The 18,508-nt window shown below is 36.6% G+C and overlaps 2 protein-coding genes across 3 annotated transcripts; one reads left to right on the top strand and one right to left on the bottom strand.

Annotated features, from left to right (window-relative positions):
- Positions 1-19: 19 nt before the first annotated feature.
- On the bottom strand, positions 20-10,999 carry LOC131797262 (pre-mRNA-splicing factor SYF1-like). Of its 2 annotated transcripts, none has more exons than XM_059114881.2 (27): positions 10,841-10,999; positions 10,254-10,405; positions 10,012-10,065; positions 9,708-9,777; positions 9,209-9,406; positions 8,650-8,745; positions 8,336-8,374; positions 7,977-8,021; positions 7,755-7,874; positions 7,426-7,485; positions 7,083-7,167; positions 6,884-6,956; positions 6,122-6,421; positions 5,264-5,339; positions 5,087-5,173; positions 4,607-4,720; positions 4,100-4,186; positions 3,750-3,825; positions 3,542-3,651; positions 2,964-3,067; positions 2,456-2,555; positions 2,261-2,377; positions 2,043-2,100; positions 1,756-1,879; positions 1,524-1,639; positions 776-810; positions 20-216 (listed from the first exon to the last, which is right to left on the bottom strand). In XM_059114881.2, the coding sequence occupies exons 1-27, from the start codon at positions 10,868-10,870 to the stop codon at positions 184-186; spliced, it is 2,559 nt and encodes an 852-aa protein (XP_058970864.2). In that variant the 5' UTR covers positions 10,871-10,999; the 3' UTR covers positions 20-183. The 2 variants fall into 2 exon arrangements, with proteins under 2 accessions (XP_058970864.2, XP_058970865.2); XM_059114882.2 differs by having other exon boundaries at positions 1,756-1,876.
- A 105-nt stretch (positions 11,000-11,104) lies between these two features.
- On the top strand, positions 11,105-18,013 carry LOC131797268 (peptidyl-prolyl cis-trans isomerase NIMA-interacting 1-like). The gene is made up of 4 exons (XM_059114889.2): positions 11,105-11,405; positions 12,291-12,413; positions 16,445-16,463; positions 17,050-18,013. Exons 1-4 carry the CDS (start codon positions 11,174-11,176, stop codon positions 17,126-17,128), a joined length of 453 nt encoding a protein of 150 aa, XP_058970872.1. The 5' UTR covers positions 11,105-11,173; the 3' UTR covers positions 17,129-18,013.
- The last annotated feature ends 495 nt before the right edge of the window (positions 18,014-18,508 follow it).

Below are 18,508 nucleotides of genomic sequence, written 5' to 3'. Positions count from 1 at the left end.
TTCAAAAAAATTCGAAACCAATGAAAAGCTTAAGTTTATTTCCTTTCTGAGAAGTACAACTCACGTTTGAAAAGTTGAGATTTTTAGGGTTTACAGCTAGGGACACAGGAAAGTTTAAATAAAAGTCGGTGAAAATTTGCCATGCTTCTAACGTTGTTAAAGCCGGGTATCTCTTCAATCACCTCAGTCGTCATCGTGTTTTAATCCGCCAAACACCTGCAACAAAAAAAAGCCTTCTAATGCAAAGGGCCCTCAAACAACACACATAACAACAGAACGCGTCGCTCTGCAAAACACAGAGATTCTATATTAGAGCTTTTCATTGTAAATCAAAAGACACGACTCCAAGAACAGACAAAAGACAACGTCGTGCGTGATACTGAAAAAAATGAACTAATTAAGTGGATTGGAGCAGAGGATTTAATGGATGAATTGGTGGTCAACCCTGTTGACTATTGGTCAGGGTCATTGTGGCTGACAAAGGTGGTTAATGATGTCGAAATTATACGTCAAAACTTTATTTCATTAGACCACTTAAAGTTTGGCGGTGATCAACGGTAATCAACGCTTATCACCTCCTCATACGATCAATACGTGACCCGGTGGCAAACAATTAAGAGGAAAGACTAACTGGTCAACTTAAGGTGTTATAAGATTTCGACATAAAACAAAGCTCCCTTGGAAATATGTCGCCCTTTTGAAGGAGATGATAGCCACACAGATTGAAAGAATTTGAAACTAGGAGTTTACAGAATAAACCCTCGTGAGCACCAACCTTGCTCGGTACCAACTGCTGTTCGACTTGAACTTCTGCAAAGGCAACAGTTATCACGAGATGATAAGTTTCAACGATTAAGACTTTTGACAAGACTTTCTAGTAATTCTTCGTTATTACTTCGCTAAATTTCTTCAATTTTTTCGTATCCTTCTGACAGCCTCGCCGCACTTTTTTGCGGATCCACAGCAAAGCGCCAGATGGCGCCCACAAAAAAGGCCGCTAAGCGTGTGAATCCATGGCCTGCAGACCGAGATCTCGGCAATCTGGCATCCATTATATAAGTTCTTCATAAAACGACGACGAAATCTTTTTCCTTTAAAACTATTCAGCTAGCGCTCCCAAAAGAAGTGTTTTAAAACGTTGAGCCTCTTTTAAGCATTCAGGATACCAAATTTGTATGGCGTGAGGTGAACTTGAACGTTACAGCCTGATCAATGTTCGCGATTGAAAACTGATTTACAAAATTGCAACGAGACTCTAAACGAGTCACAGCTCTTGTCTCGCCAATCAGCTCGCACAGTATTACGAGTGTGATAAACAGTGGATCCTCCATGATGTGGGCAACCTCAGGAGTTAAAAAGTCTTCCCTATATAAACAGGTCCCTTCGATGAGGGCCGAACTTAAAAAGGTGATATAGGAGCATTTTTAAAGTTCGTGTCTTTCGTAGGAAGACGTCCTCTTGTTAGAGGTGCCTCATAAAGAGCCCCCCCCCCCCACGTGATTAAATTATAGAAACATCATTACCCTCTTCATCTCTGTTCTCATCTTCGTCGTCGTCGTCATCATCATCATCAATGTCGATCTCTTCGGGGTTGGCAACTGGTTCATTGTTTTCATTATCGCCTTGACTTGTTTCAGCCCTGAAAGATACCAAAAAAGAACTACAGTGAGCCGACTTTATGGAACTCAAATCTTTGTCATTTGAATTCTAAATTAAGCATGGCATCATGATTATCAAACTCAATTTCACCCTCACCTAACAAACAAGACTTTCTCCTTCAACTTGGCAGCTACGTCTGTCTTAGCCTTAGCTGCTGCCACAGCCTGAGCCTGCTGTTCTAGTAGCTGCATGTCATCGGACACAGCCTCTTCTGTTCCTACTTAATCAGATGGAAAATAAATCGAATTTAGGGCAGAAAATGTGAGATCACCGAGAAAAACCATCAGAACAAGGACAAGAATTAACACTTGGAATCCAAGAGGAGTCGTTGATACAATTGAATATTTAGCATCAAACTTGGACGCCTCACTTAAACAACATACCTGCTCCTGCAGATTTGCTAGCAGCCGCTGCCAACATTTGCGCAGACATGAAATTGACCTGCAAAAATAATTATAAGCAGTTGTTATCTGAGCAGTCATCCGAAGGACTTAAGTACACAAATATCTCATTTCGTAACTGGTTTTCATGTGACTGTGTTCCGTGCGAGTGATTCACTGAAATGACAATAATAATGACGTCGTTTAAAGAACCCACTGACCTGAGTATTAAACTGAGCCTGCACGCTCCTCTTAATACGTAACATTTCCCGGAAGGTATCTTCGTTTCCATGGCGAACCTCGAAGTCATGCCACACTTTCCAGAAAGTTGGAGTGGTCTGGAAACAAACGAAAATCATACTTTTAGTCTCATCCTTGATAAGTAAAAAACACACAACAACAATATAAGAACAAACCCTTGGATCAGCCATTTGTGAAGAGTGCATGTAAATAGCTCTGGCTCGGTCGATTTCTCCCAGTTTGCGCTCAAGGTCGGCAAATCTGATGCACATCTCCCTGAAAAATTAACAAAACCGGATTGGCGGGCTTCTTAATAACTCGCTTCAGTGGGAATACGCTTGACTCCGCACAACTCCAGTGTATCTGAGCACACACTAGGTATTCCAATAGGTTTCTAAACAAAACCTTGCAGTTAACTAGACCAGGCAATCAAAAGAAAAACTAGAATAAACCAAAAAATCTCAACCTGAAAACAAAATATGTAAACAAACTAACAATGTTTTGGCAATACTACTAAAACTTTAATAAAATGACAGATGAAGACAATAAACATTTTCTAATGTTAGCCATGGCTTGCGTTGGACATCTGACTGAAAAGGTGACTTGATATCTAATTTGATATCTAATTTTACCCGTTCAAGGAAAACATTATGCTGGGTTCAAATCTGTTTAAAAGAAATTTACCTGGCTTGTTCGTCTGGTAGCACTTCAATCGCTTTTTCATAGATTTCACGCGTGTGGGTGACACCGAAAATCTCCGCAGCTTGCTTGATATACAAGTTGAACATCTACGATGACACAACAACGAAAAAATAAAAAATTGAAAGATTGCTTGTATTGGAAAAGTAGGTTCAAGAGACTATCCAATCTCCAAAATGGCGGCTAGGAGTAAAAATTCACCATGAAGAGAAAAGCAGTCTTAGTGGTAAGAATGGATTGGTCTCAGCTGTAAGTATTTTTAGCCGGTGCAAACTTAGTAAGCTTGAAATAACATGACCTGGGGATAAAATATATCAGTCCTAAGAAGCTGTATTGTTTTCATATTCAAATTACTTTTTATGTGCTGACCCAATACCTTATCGCCTTTTCCAACTATTTTCCAGATGTCACATAATGCTTTTCGTTATGATTACATGTCCCAAATACTGGTTGCTGAGAGTTTCTTCGGTGCCTAGTTTTTAAAACTAAATGTGCTCAAACTCGAAAGTGTAATGAAAATTTCAACTTTGATTACAGAAAATAGCAATCTTCTTAATTCATACCTCAAACTGCTCCTCTGGCAACACTGCTTTGGTAGATCTCTCGTAGATTGACATAGCGTGACGGGCAAGACCATGATTCTCTTCGAGTTTAGCGTACAATAAATAGAAAGCTGGAAAGGAAAATGTTCAAAACGTACAGAGGTTTGAGGGTAACGTTATAAGGGAATAAAAAAGTAATGGAATAAGACCGGAATAAATTCAATCTTACATTTAGCGAATTTGGCAGGACAGCCCTCAAGGACTTGTTCAAAGAGGTCTCGTGCACGCTCGAGTTTTGCGCCTCCCTTGGAAAAATGAAAAAAAAAAATAAAATAAATGAGCAAAAGTTACCAAGTAACCAACAAACCAATACACAGAACTGGGGGATAAAATACGAGAGAGCAATTCAAGGAAATAATTGAGCCAAACCTTACCAATAATCTACTAATCAAAACAAACGATTGAACATTCAATCAAGTTAATAAATATTCCTGGTCTTGAAAATAGCTTAGCAACGAAAAGTGACCAAACAGGAGAGTAACATAAAAATTATTAACCCACTGAAGATACCAAACTTACATATCTTTGAATAAACTTTGTGAGGTAGGTATTCCAGATATCAAACACATTCGGCCACTTGAACATCGACACTCCCCGCTCATACATCTAACAACACAAAAAAAACACAAGTATTATTTTGTCGTATAATTTGCAAGATACTTGTACGTTGTTTATAATACGTGTGCCTGGACTGTTTCACTAAAATACTCAACTAAAGCTTGATAAGGCCGAGAACCTTGAAGGATTACGAACGCGCTTATAGGATTTAGCGTATGAACTTACCCATTAAAAAAAACTTCCCACAGCTATTCAAAGTTCCTATCTTAAAAGTTTAGAAAAATACCTTGCCGTGCAGGGAGTCAGAATTTATTGTAAACACAGATTTAAAAAAGACTACTACATGACGTATTCGCTGACCAGTCTTCCTTTTAATTCTCATGACAGTTGTTTGTTCGATTCAAATTCTTTTTACCTCTTCGCACGAAACGGCAAAGAAATGTGACCAGCCCGTCGAGTTTTACTGACCTTGAAAGCTTCCTCAAAGTAGCGATGTTCCTCAAGAAACGTACCAAAGTTGATAATAATCTGAGGAGTTGCTATCCGCAGATCTAGAATGCGATTATACACAGCTTTGGTGGACTGAAAACATGTACAAATAATAAAAAAAAGGTTTGAGAAACGTAATAAAGCAGGCATCTTGAGACATCTCAAGCAAGCTTTCACATGAAAAAAAAATTAAAAAAAGAAAGGTTTGAAAATCAAATTCGCATGATAGTAGTTTGAATTGCTAACAACCTTTACGTATACAGCTTCCTCGACACTGGTTAAAAAAGCGAATCGAATGAGTAAATGCGTAAGCTTGGTTGTCGAACGAGGAAATATTTGATTTTATTAGCTGCACGTGCGTTTGCATCAGCAATTACGTTTGTAATTGTATCGCACGTGTGATACGCTTTACAACTTTATCTAACAAGATCGATAGAAACTAGACGTTGCCATGGTCACCTGAAATGTGCCCAGGCTCTCCTCCAAGTCTGCATACATGGACCACAATTTCAGTGACTTGTAGACTCGTTTTTGAACAGTTTCACTCTGGTAAATAACAAATAAAGAAATAACAAATTAGTTTTTATTGATAAAGTTTTACTGGCACATTACACTCTGACGTGCTGAGCCACTCACCTCATCATAGTAATCAGTTTTAGTAGAAGGCATGGCTGTAGCTCGTCTCATCAGATTAAGGGCTTGCTGATAATTTCTTCAAGTTGTTGTTAAAAACCAAAAGAAAAATGTGTTAGACTAAAACTAAAGAATAGACACTGTTAGCCAAATGTGGCAAGAAGAGGCTTTCAACGAATGCCTTACAAAAGCATGATAGCAAGGCTGGACACTGGTAAATAACACGTTAGTCGTTAAAATAGATTTAAAATCGCTACTTTATTGTTGTTGCATTTTGAAAAATCTAACCTAACTTTGTCAGGTTCGATATTTAATCCAAAGTGTTCTATCCCATCCTCGACCATCTTTGTACTTTACTACTCCCTCTTTTGTGTTTTTTGTACGTTACCAATGAAACTAATAGTTTCCTTTAAGTTGTAGGAAGTCTTATACAAAGCACAAATATTGCGATGAACACAACCAATTTGTTATGTACTCAACGGTTTTTCTTAAGGGGATAAGCCGTTTTTCTTGAATGGAGCCCACAAAATTTGAATCCTTCCGGTATTTTCCCTCTAAGATGGCAACAATACCACGGCCTTTGGATTTCAAGGTTTATGCAAAGGCTGCCGGGAAAAACAATATTAGAATTCGGAATCCTGCCATCTTAAGGCTAAAAACTCCCTTAAAATAGAATCAATGGTCATTTGTTTGTAATTGGTCTGCTTTATAATTAGTTGATGAGCTTATGTAAAACACATTTTTATTCACACAATTAACATAGCATCTAGTGCAAACCCTCCAAAGTTAAAATGTGTTGGAAGCAATTTCCAACCTCTTTTGAACATTTTTTTCTATTTCCACTCTAAAGACCATACTTACTCATGTCTGATTTCCATCTCACTAAACTCACACCACACACTCGCCAAATCATCCACCTTGCGGTAATTCACTTTAGTAGCCTTGTCAAATATAACTCGTGCCTCAGCCAGTTGACCATGCTGCTCGTAGAACTTAGCAAACTCCACCCATAGGGTATGGGGCTTGCCAGATGCTAGCTTTGGCTCCACTGTCTGTACAGCCTCTGTGTATGTGTTGATGATCTCTTTGGGTTTTCCCTCATACAGTTTAACTCTTTTGTGCCACTCATGGACATTGTGAGGGTTTTGACGCAAAAGAACACTAAGACAAAGTATAAAACGGGAAAATACTCAGAACAATAACCACAAAGAAAATACATCCATATCACTTAGTTGACATCAGTTTGTATGTTTTACCATTCCAAGCAAATGTCACACGCAAGAGGGTTTGAAAAAGTCTTACAGTTCAAATTGCTAATAATATAAATAAATTCTGTGTTCTTCACAGGGAAGTTTTGCTAGTATTGATAGCAAATCAGCTTTTTATCAATTAATCTTGCCCAAGAGTAACACACTGAAAGCTAAACTGTGAGAGAAAAAATGCACATGATGCTCAAAAAAGAGAAAGACCAATGAGTTATGGATGATAATCACTGAAAAACTGTAAAAAATATCCATCAAAAAAATACTGTTCAACCATGGTGGAGAGAACTTCCAGACAAAGCTTACTTTTTCTCTCAAGAATGCATGTTTGTGCACACTCAAGGTTACCTTTATCACATACCTGCTCAGTAACAGTGGTCTTCTGTCCATCAAATGTTCAAATCTTGCCATTCTAAGTTCCAAGTCAATGTCATCTGATTATAAAGACAAGGAGGCCATAATAATTTAAGGTAGAAATTAACCAGCAAGTATTAGCTACATGTTTACGTTAATCTCACTTGCAGTAACAAATACCCTACACAATGGCAATATCATTGTACCTTCTTCACTAGGACCCATTTCTGATGTTGTTTCCATCTTGGCACTGATCATACTTTCCTCAAACTGTGCATAGGCATCAAAAACCTAAACAATCAATAACTACATAAATCAAAAGTCAATCTCATCATGGGGAATTAGTTCAAAAACAACTCTTTGTCTATTCTCTCCAAAACATTCTACAAATATCCATGTGTAAGTTGCAAGTGAAGAATGGAACATCAAAGTCAGTAAAAAGTACAAGTCACTATCTCCAACACATTTCAAGGGTGGAACAATGAAGTGAAAAAAGGAGCTGAGCAGTGCTGTTGACAGAAAACTACAGGTTGGAATGATGTGCAGTACCTGACCAAAGTCTCTAACAGTCATAACTGTTTGAATAGCTTCCTCATAAACATCTCGCGCCTGAAAAAAAAAGATATCCACATTACACTGTCAAATATCTTGACAGGTAGGTTTACAAAGTATATATTTTTAATTTAATGCTTTCATAAAAGAATTTGTGTAATAATCTAAATTGTTTTGTTAAACAATTTAAAATTTTTCACGCTTGTTTTATTGTAATTTCTTGTTTCCTTGTGTACTTGTTATCATGTAACAAATATAATGTTTTAACAAAATACAAATATTCACAAATTCTTGAAAAAAAAAGAAACCAATAGCAGAGGCTTCACCTTTTCAAAGTGTCCACTTCTTATAAAAAAATCAGCCAATGAATTCCAAAGCTGTCCCAAACTGTCAGAAAATCGCCGCAAACCTCCACGGATAATGTCAGTAACTTTGAGACTCTTTATCTAGAGATAAAATAGTAATCCATCCCAAGTGTTATAGAGAAGAGCCTGATCAGGTCATCCATGGGAGATTTCTTTGAAATCTGGTTACTTAAATTTCCTTACCTTATCAGGGTTCTTTGAGATAAGGTCGCAAAGTTCTTGCCAAAGCTGAAAAAGAAGTAAAAATCTCTGGAAACTATTTGCAATTGAGAACTAAAACAAATGCTGTTTATGAAATTTTCTCCCAGCTTGTTATAGAGCAAAGGTCTTAAAGTTTGACAACTACCAAGATCACCAACAAACACCTAAGTAACCAATCCTATTACACAAAACACACCACTAAATTCCATCTAAACTCTCTGTACTCTTTGTATAAGCACTGATTGGAAAAATTGAATTTTATTGGAATTATTTTCATTTTGATTGGTTACTTAAAGTTACTATAGTAACAGTCTATGGAGAGAAACTTGCTGATGTACTACCTTGTGGTTTGATTTTCCTTCCTTGGACACAAATTTTTCCTGAAAAATACAAGCAAATAAATATTAGTATAATCTATTAAAGGGGATAATTTCCTAACGAAACTGTGGTATTGTGTTGGTGGGGGGTATTCGTGTTGGATCAAGTGGTTTTATCAATTAAGTTACTAATGTGAATTGGCCCACACAAAGAGTTTCTAAAGTTAATATTTAGAGCATCATCTCTTTCAAAATTAGTATAATGGGATTGTGCTATTCAACTACACTGTATTGTTTTTGTGTCATAGGGTAACATAACTAGTAGCATTGACCAATACCTTGTTAACAATGAAAGCGAGTCGTGTTGCTGCTTCATCCAGCCATCCAACAGACTTCAAATAATCAATGTAATCTTCTGTGTTTTCTGGCTCCAACTTTTTTAAACAAAAATTTACAAAATAGATTTCCTCTTTATCTAATTTTAGACTGTCTTTTAACACCATACTATATTGTAACCATGATCACAAGCAACAATCTACAGATCACAAGCTAGGAAATTCTAGGAAAGATTCACAGGAGCAACTTAATCTGAGCTAAACAAGAGGCAAATACATGTACATGTAGAGCAGAATTATAACTATTTTACTGTATTATCAACTTAAAGTGAAAATTTCCTCACCTTATCTCTACCATTTAGCTTGGACAACACAACATGATTTAAAGCAATACCAAGTCAAATATCAATGAAACCTATCATTGATTTGAAATGAATATTTACTCTGTCCATCATTATTGACCACAGATATAAAATCTTTCTCTCAGTTGTATAATGTGCAATGTCTTCCTAATTGGCTTAGAAAATCTCATAATTGTTTGAAAGAAGTTGAGTGAACAAACCTTTAAGTATCTTCGGTAGACTCTGACTGCTGTCTCAGGAATGTGGTACTTGCGAACAAACTTAAGATACAAAGGCCAGATCCGACGGTGTTGTGTTATTGGCAGTGCCCTCAATGCTCTGTCAAATGTGCGCCTTGTTCTTGTCACTTTACACTGATCCACTAAAAACTGACAATAGTCTATCCAGATCCTTGGCATCTAGCAATTGTATGACTATCAGTTAGTATTGACAACACAGTTTCTCTTAGAAGAATTTAAAAGATTCCAGCATTAAAAAGCCACATGAAATAATAAAGGAGTAGGAAATGTCGTCATCTTGAAATTAAATGACTTATATTTTGAAATCTACTTGAAATAATAGACAGGAGTAGAAAAAAAATTCTACAATTCTTTCCTGAAGCCTTGTGCTGGGGTCTGTTTTAATCATTGCATTTTAAATCATCAAAATTGAGCTTTCTACATTTTTCGCTGAAGTTGCTTGAGATTCAGCTTACCACACCTTATGCATGAAGACAAGAGATCTTTCAAATGCATTGTTTATGTCCTCATAAGCAGGGTCTGTAATAGGCCTAAGGAGAAAATTCAGATATTAAAGTGTTCAGCTTTTACTTTGCTCACATATTTTGAATATATGTTCAATTTGAATGATTTATGGAACACACTTCAACAAGATTTACTTAACAGTTTAATTTTCCTCTTGATATCAGTTTAAACAAACCATGTTTAACATGATGAGAATTACTCCTCGATTTCCATTATTTTATCAAAAATATAATTTAAAAAATATTATTACTCCTACTTACCTCCCTCTGACTTGTCTTCTTCTTTCTTTCAAATACAGATACCAGATCTTATAGCTGAAATAATTTAGGCAAAAAAATATGATATTTAATAATAAGCATATTCTACTTTGAAAGTCCCACTAACACATACTTACCACCCTTTTCACATCTCAAGAGCATCTGCTTGGAGAGCATCCACTATGATATTTTGTTTATCTTTTGATTTAACCACAAGTGGACTATACACACAAGCTCAACCATACCTTCCAGGAAGTTCCTTAAGAGATCGCTCATAGAGCAGATTCAGTGCTGTATTGGAGCCCTTTTTGGCCTTGTGCTCAATGTACCTGATCCAGAACTTCACAGAATAAGGACTTCGAATTATTTCCTCCTCATAGGGGAGGTCCTCTTCTTCCTGAAGCATAATTTTATGAAAGTGTCAAGAACTATCCCTGGCCAGACATTTCAGGTTAAATTTTTTTCGAAAGGAAAAAGTTACTTTACTACGTTGCTTTTAAAAGAAACAAAGACCTAAACACTGATTCACCTGTCCCATGACAATGTTCGTACTTAAATTAGTAGAAATTAGAAGAAAGCAATCGTAGACTGTTTGTCAAAGTATTCCCCGCGACCATATTTTCTGCTGATCATGAGTTCTCATTACGAAATGTTGTAGCAGGAAATTAGATCAAAGTAAAAGGAAACTATTCTCCACATCTCCAGCTCAGGCCATCGAAAGTTAGATGGAGAAGTCTCCGATGAACATCCTCTCTTGCCATTGATAAAAGTAACGTGTTACATGAAATTTGTGCAGCATTGCTTGTTATGACAAACGTGTTAGGATACTTACTATGATAAGGTTGTTGGATGTCACCGGCATTGTAGGTCTCGAGAATCAGTTATATCTTTACACGATGTTGATTCCCTAAAAATTTTAAATCATATGGCCAGATCTACCCCGCGGAACTGTCTTCAGTACACAACAAATTCTTCAAAGATCGTCGCCATTACGAACATTCTGAGCCAGTAGTGTCAAATAGTAGCGGATGTATTGAAATCAACATGCGTCTCAGCTTCCAGCTCAGTGAAATCACTCGGTTACCAAGCGAAAGGTTCAGGTTTGGTTCAGATCCTAAAACGAATATTGTGGTTAGAACGAGAGGGCTCTAAATTAGCGTTTAGAATGAGTGATTTACCACCTGGATGGGAGGAGAAAAAATCTAAGTCTACTGGAAAGACCTACTACTTCAACAGAGGAACAAACGAAAGTCAATGGGAGAAGCCAGCAGAAAGAGCGAGTAATCAAGTTCGCGCTTCGCACCTTCTTGTTAAACACACGGAGTCTAGAAGGCCGTCTTCTTGGAAGCAAGAAAGGATAACGCGCTCTAAAGACGAAGCTTTAGAAATAATTAAAGGTATCATAAAATAAAACTCGGTCCCCTCTTAAAATGGTCGTGACTCTGTCATTGCACGCCTCTAGCAAAGAAATCACAATCTCGATGGCCTCGATTTTTGGAGATGGCAGCGCCCATTCCCCACCCCACTCTGCCCCGTGGGCAAATGATGAGCAACTTCACGAAAAAATATGGTTGTGTTAAACAATTAAAACTGGAGAAATACATTTCAATCAAGCTGCTTTCAAGAACTCTCATTTTAGAGTGAGATTATCTGAATGTTTTAGCATATACAGTACTAGGGCCAAGTAGAGTTGCATTTAAGAGCAAAGCAACGGACAAGATCCCCGGAACAAAAAGGTGTAAATTCCTTTTTTCTGTGCACCTGCTCTCCTTTGAAATTCTTGTATAGTCCATCAAATTTGTGATCCTAGGGTCAAATTTTCTGTCATTGCATAAACAAACATCTTCGGAAAACAATGGCTATGTATCTATTTTTTCTTTTTGCAAAAGTTTGTAGTTTTGACAACCTCATTGTAATGAACACTTTACATCCTTAATTTTGTCCCTCTCATAGATTTTGTACTAGTGCACTGAACTTAGCAAAATTTTGTGATTCTTGAGTAGGCAAAACAGGGGATAACACTTCACTTCAACAACAATAATTGACAAGAATCAGCTTTGTGCCAATCAGCCCAATGAAGTTCATCAAAGGCTAAGATCAACATTGTTTAATCAGAACTTTTAGTAACCCTTTCCCTCCCCCCCTCCATCTCAAATAAGCAAGCCATGGATGACTGTTATTATTGGCTGCATCAATATGGTTTTGTATTCTGACAAAGTTGCTAGTTCTCTCTTGTGTGAGGTCACTTTTATGTGGCAACTACTCCTTGTTATGTCTTACAGATTATCGTAAACGGATTACATCAGGAGAAACCACTCTTAAGGAGCTAGCAAGCACAGAGAGTGATTGTAGCAGTGCCAGAAAGGAAGGAGATTTGGGATTTTTTGGACCAGGACAAATGCAAAGTAAGACAATACTATTTCTCTCTCCTATAACTTTAATGTGTTCTCTCCCTTGGTGAAATTACTGAGACTTCACATGGTTGGACATAAACACTTCACCAGAGAGAATTTGCTGTTATTATCATGTATTTGAGGTCTGCAATGATGACTTGGATAGAAAAAAAAGATACTATAGTTTGAAGCACATCTGCAGTAGTGATTGAAATAAAGCATCCCTAGATACTATATTTCCTGGAATAAGTGCCCAGGTGCTTATTTAAAATTTCTGCTAAAGGAGGGCACCTATCTAAAGGAAGGCACTTAATTGTGGGAGGTACTCATTATACTCCTGAAATGATGCCATTGTAGTTCAAGCTTGAAGAGTCATATGTAGAATGGCAATAGAAACAGGGTTTTCTCATATCTCAACTATTTAGGAAATGAGGGAGGATGGGGGGGGGGGGGAAGCACTTATTTGAGAGGGGCACTTGGCTCATGGCTTAGGAAGGGGTGCTTATTTGGGGGAGGGCACTTGTTAGTGCATTGGCACCTATTCAAGGAAATATGGTTTACCCTGGTGAAAAACCTCACAGGATCTTTGAGGATCTTCAAGGATTGACAAAGACCTGCCAAAGATCCTTAAGGACAAGGATCTTTAAAAGATCTTTAAAGGATCTGTAAAAGATCCTCAAAGATCTTTGTAAGCAAAAACGTTTGTTAAGATCCTCAAGGATTTGATAAAGATCCTCAAAGGATATTACAAAGATCCTCATAAGGATCCTCGCAAAGTTCTTTTCAAGGATCCTTCAAGATCCTCAAGGATTTAGCAAGGATCTTTCAAAGACCCTCAAAAGATCCTTTCAAGGATCCTTTCAAGATCTTTGTAAGGATCCTTAAGGATTTAATCAGGATCTTGCAAGGATCCTAGTCAAGATCTTTGCAGGATCTTTTTGAGGATCTTTCAAGATCCTCAAGGATTTAATGAGGATCTTTTAAAGACCTTCCAAAGATCCTTTCAAGGATCCTATTAAGATCTTTGCAAGGATCCTTAAGGATTTGATCAGGATCTTACAAGGATCCTACTCAAGATCTTTGCAAGATCTTTTCAAGGATCCTTCAAGATCCTCAAGGATTTAATGAGGATCTTTTAAAGACCTACAAAAGATCCTTTCAAGGATCCTGTAAAGATCTTTGCCAGGATCCTTAGGAATTTGATCAGGATCTTACAAGGATCCTTAAGTCAAGATCTTTGCAGGATCTTTTCAAGGATCCTTCAGGATCCTCAAGGATTTAATGAGGATCTTTTAAAGATCTTCAAAGGAACCTTTTAGGGATCCTGCTAAAATCATCATCTTTGCTAAGATCCTTAAGAATTTGATTAGGAGTTACAAGGATCCTAGTCAAGATCTTTGCATGATCTGTTCTACAATCCTTTAAGATCCTCAAGGAATTGAAAAGGATCTTCCAAATATCTTTAAAAGATTCATTTCATGATTTTGTACAGCTCTTTGTAAGGATCCTTTTTGAATTTGATGTGGATCTCAAAGGCAACTTTGTCAAGATCTCTACCACATCTCTGCATTATGACTTAGGTTCCTTTGAAATCCTCAAGTAATTTCAAACATAACAAAATTGTAAATTGAGGGCTCACTGTTTTATAATTCAAACACAACAAGGAATTTTCGCAGAAAATTATTGTGCAATGAGTGTAATGAAGGTTACCGCATAGCAACGCCATGCTCGAGGCTTTCGGGAAACTTTGTGACTACTTACATGACGACAAATAGGGTTTTGCATTATGGGATAGGAATTTATACGCGCTGAGATTTTTAACGGTCGCATAAAAACATAAGAAGCTCGTTTTTACGGCAAATATCATCGACAATGGTCGGAACTAAAGGGAAAATGTACACAGAAATAAAGGTAAAGGAAAGGCGTTTTCTGGAGTTCAGAAACAAGCGAAAAGAGAGACAGAAACAACCGAAATCGTCAATCAAACTCCAAGCAGGTCTCGCGATTGCTCTGACTGTGAGGCTGAATAAAAAGAATTCATTGGTACTTCTGGAAAGAAAATGAAGATGCCATCCTCGCCTAATGATTCTTACTCTGAGCTCTTGGAGAGTGAGGATGCAAATGATGTGTTACAGGGACAAGGATACAGGCTTATCGATCTAGAGAGATTCTCCTCGACGCTCACTGAAGGACATGTTTCTGAAGAAGGTGTGAATTTACTTGGTTCTGTGTAACCAACTTAAAAAGCTCTTTTAGAGGTTGTCATATGAATTCCCGAAAACACTTATTTTGTACCTCAGGATGTATTAGTTCAATTAATCTGAAGTTTTCAGGGCTGTATCCTCTTACTGAGTTGAGTTGGATAAGCTGACAGTTTCTCTAGCTGAATTTTAAGTAAGATGTTGTGGAATAACTCACCTAATAATCTCGGTGAACTTTGAACGGGCATTGTGCCCATAATATAAACGACTCAAAAAGTTCCTCAGCTCATCCAAAAGAACGACCCTAGTACTTTGTTTTGACACTAAAAACACTTGATTTCATGCAATCTTTGTGCAGTTATCTTTTCTTAAGTTTACCTAGGTTTTTCACACCATGTGGTGGACAAATTGATCTGATGTCAAATAACAAATTAGTTTAGGGCAACATATTAGTTATATTCAGTATGTGTGATTCCTAAGCTTTCCTTTGGTATATAGGTTAATATGGTTCAGAAATATAGTCATTGAAGTACTCTTGTTTGCCTTTTTTTCATGTTTACCCCCTCTGTAAGAGTAGTCTGATTCTGGTCATAAGTCTAGTCCTAGACAAGTTTAACACATATATTTAGGTCTTCTTATCTTTGAGCTGGACTGTTGCCAGATTTTTTGGAAAATGAAAATCTTAGTACTAACCTAAAGTCTGAACAGAAATAGTGTAGAAGTAGTCCTACTAGAAGAGGATGGGTAATTCTCGTTTAGCAATAAAAAAAAGTTTTATCTTCATTTTTTTATGTTTGGTTCAATTTTTCTTTTTAACTTAGTATGAGGATTTAAGTATGCTTATTTTATTGTCAAAATTTCGAAGGTTCTATAACATTCTTGCTAAGATCTTCAACGATCTTCCATTTCCTTGCCAGGATCTTCAAGGTTCACTGACATTCTTGTCAAGATCTTTAAGGATCTTCAAATCTCTTGCAAAGATCTTTAATTTGGCTGTCAAAATCTTCAAGGATCTTTCTTTTTTATGCCAAGATCTTCAAAGATCTTTCAATTTATTGCCAAGATCTTTAAGGGTCTTTTATTTTCTTTCCAAGATCTTTAAGGATCTTCAAAATTTTCAAAAAGATCCTTGAAGATCTTGTCAAGAAAATGAAAGATCCTCAAAGATCTTAACAAGAATTTGGAAGATCCTCAAAGAATTTTCAAAGATCTTTAAAGGATCTTCAAAGTTCATGTAAAGATCTTCAAGGATCTTGACAGGAAAATGAAAGATCCTTAAAGATCTTGTCAAGAAAGTCAAAGATCCTCAAAGATCTTGGCAAGAAAATCAAAGATCCTTGAAGATCTTGGCAAGAAAATGAAAGATCCTTGAGGATCTTGGCAAGAAAATGAAAGATCCTTGAAGATCTTGGCAAGAAAATGAAAGATCCTTGAAGATCTTGGCAAGAAAATGAAAGATCCTTGAGGATCTTGGCAAGAAAATGAAAGATCCTTGAAGATCTTGGCAAGAAAATGAAAGATCCTTGAAGACCTTGGCAAGAAAATGAAGGATCCTTGAAGATCTTAACAAGAATTTTGAAGATCCTCATGAAGATCCTCAAGAGGATCCTCAAAGGTCCTCATGAAGATCTTGTAAGATCCTTAAAGATCCTTGAAAGATTTTCACCAGGGTACATGTATTGGTGAGAATAGGATTTGATTTCATAATTGTCCCATGAAACCTGCAGGGTGGCACTCTAACCAATGAGGAGCTGGCCTGCAGGTGTTTAAAAGCATATATGAATTTGTTGATTTGTTTATTTTGTTTATTACTGAGAGGTGGGTCTGTTTCTTTCCTTTCAGAACCATTCGAGGAAGCAACGTGAGTATTCTCACTCCTTTAATAAACACAGATTATTTTCAAATTTCTGAGAGAGAGATAAGAATGGCTGATGAGGAACGAAATCTTTTAATAATTCTCTTCTCTTCTCACCAGTAGGTGGTATTTCTTTGTGTTCAGGTTGAAAGTGATATTGTCAGACTTTCTCCTAGTTTACATACCTCTATCTAAGGTGCTGAGAGAATTCTGGAAAGTTATGCAAACCTGGTATGCACATAGATTTCTCTCAAAATTTTTTTCTGTTGCTTTATTGCTCTATTGCTCATCTGAACACAACTACTGACTGGTGAGAGGGAGTTGCTCATCATCTCCAGTATTTTAGAAGGCTGATGTGAAGTCTGTCTAAAGATCCCAGATGGAAGATTTTAGCCTTCTAAGTCATTTGAATCTGGTTTGTTCTAAACTGGTATAGTTTCAAATATATAAAACCCTAGTTTTCAAATAACTTCTCCCTTTGAATGGCACCTCATCTACACTGGTCAGTTTCAGTAAATGGCTATCTCAGAAAGTAATCTGTATATTTTAATTAAATCTTTCAATATTACTCAATCTTTTTTCTTTTTTGCAGGTTTGCCTTAGAAATCAATGAACTGAGTGAACCAGTTTTCACTGACTCAGGTATTCACTTGATTCTCAGGACGGGATAAAGCAATCACCAAGTCCAAGAACAGAGTTCATATTTAAATAATCATGTAGACTTGCTAATATTACAAGAAAAGGCCTTAACTTTGAAGCTTTCATTTGGCTACTTTTACCTTACATCATAAGTATTGGTTGAAGTTGTGTATGAACTAAAACACAAACAACCAGTTTGGAAATCTGCAGTCTAGATGAATAAAAAAGGTAACCATAACATCCACAGGGATGAAAATATTTTGTACATCATGTTTAAGGATAGTTCTCTTTTCTAAAACACAATTTGATGGTTGAACTTAACATGTCAAAATGATCACTTCTTCAAAGTATTTCTAGCTTTCATTATTATGTTCCAGAAGTGATCATCCTATAATTTTCCTTTTCACAAGGCAAAAATATAATAAGTAAACTTCCATTAAATTCTAGGTTACTTTATACCAGTCCATCAGATATATTGAGGTTTTATGCTTACCAGTTCCCACAGTAGTGTGTAATTTCTGACAGTGGGCTTTTCAAACAAGTTTTGTCACCAAATTCAACCTAATAATAACAGTTAATCAGCACTTGGGTAGATATCATGCTAAGCCAGTTGAAACTGATGGTAAAACCAGCCAAACTGTGTCTAGTGGTGATTGGTTTTAGTTTTGTAATGGATTAGTAATGTGTATTATCTAAGTTTTCTTCACAAATTATGGAGCAACATAAACCAAAGGCATGATGATCCTACATAACTTTTGACACCCAATGGGCAATTTTTTTATTGATCTCCTTGTTGTGACTAACTAACACTGTGACTACCAGTAACTAATTGATATTAAGCTGATAAAGTAAGTGAGAGGCAGAAGAAGTGTAGAATCTTTATTATTAGGAGGATGAATTAAATGAGCTTAAAATTACTTCTAGGTGTCAATGAAGTTTAAAATAAAAACTACAGTTATTTACATCAAAGTACATGAACTGTAAGGTGCATGGAAACGATCCACCTCATGACCAATATGGAAACTTTACTTTATGGTGATTGAGTGACACCATGAATTCAGTTTGTGGCAGATATTTTTTATTACCTTTAACACCTTTTATTACATTTTATTACCAGCTTAACAAAGCAGAGATGTGATGGGCTGTAATTGTTAGTAGAATACTAGAACTAGTTCAATAAGTGTAGCCTTAAGAATTCATATAATTTCTAGAGTAACTCAGATGTACTGTTCTAGTTTTTTTTTTTTTTCCTTTGCATGTTCAAAAAAGTGGGATTTTATTGGATACAAGTAAAACTGAGCCAACTAACACAGAAGAGATTCAAGCCATGCAAAAAACTATAAAAAAAGCCTTGCCATTAGTTTCTGGCCAAGTTGGTGCAAATTTCATGCAAGGGGGAAGATTCTACCCGA

This window comes from Pocillopora verrucosa, chromosome 4 (assembly GCF_036669915.1).
Source record: "Pocillopora verrucosa isolate sample1 chromosome 4, ASM3666991v2, whole genome shotgun sequence".
Classification (NCBI taxonomy): Eukaryota; Metazoa; Cnidaria; class Anthozoa; order Scleractinia; family Pocilloporidae; genus Pocillopora; species Pocillopora verrucosa.
Note: the sequence above shows the minus strand (reverse complement) of the source record. Positions and strands in the feature narration are given on the sequence as shown.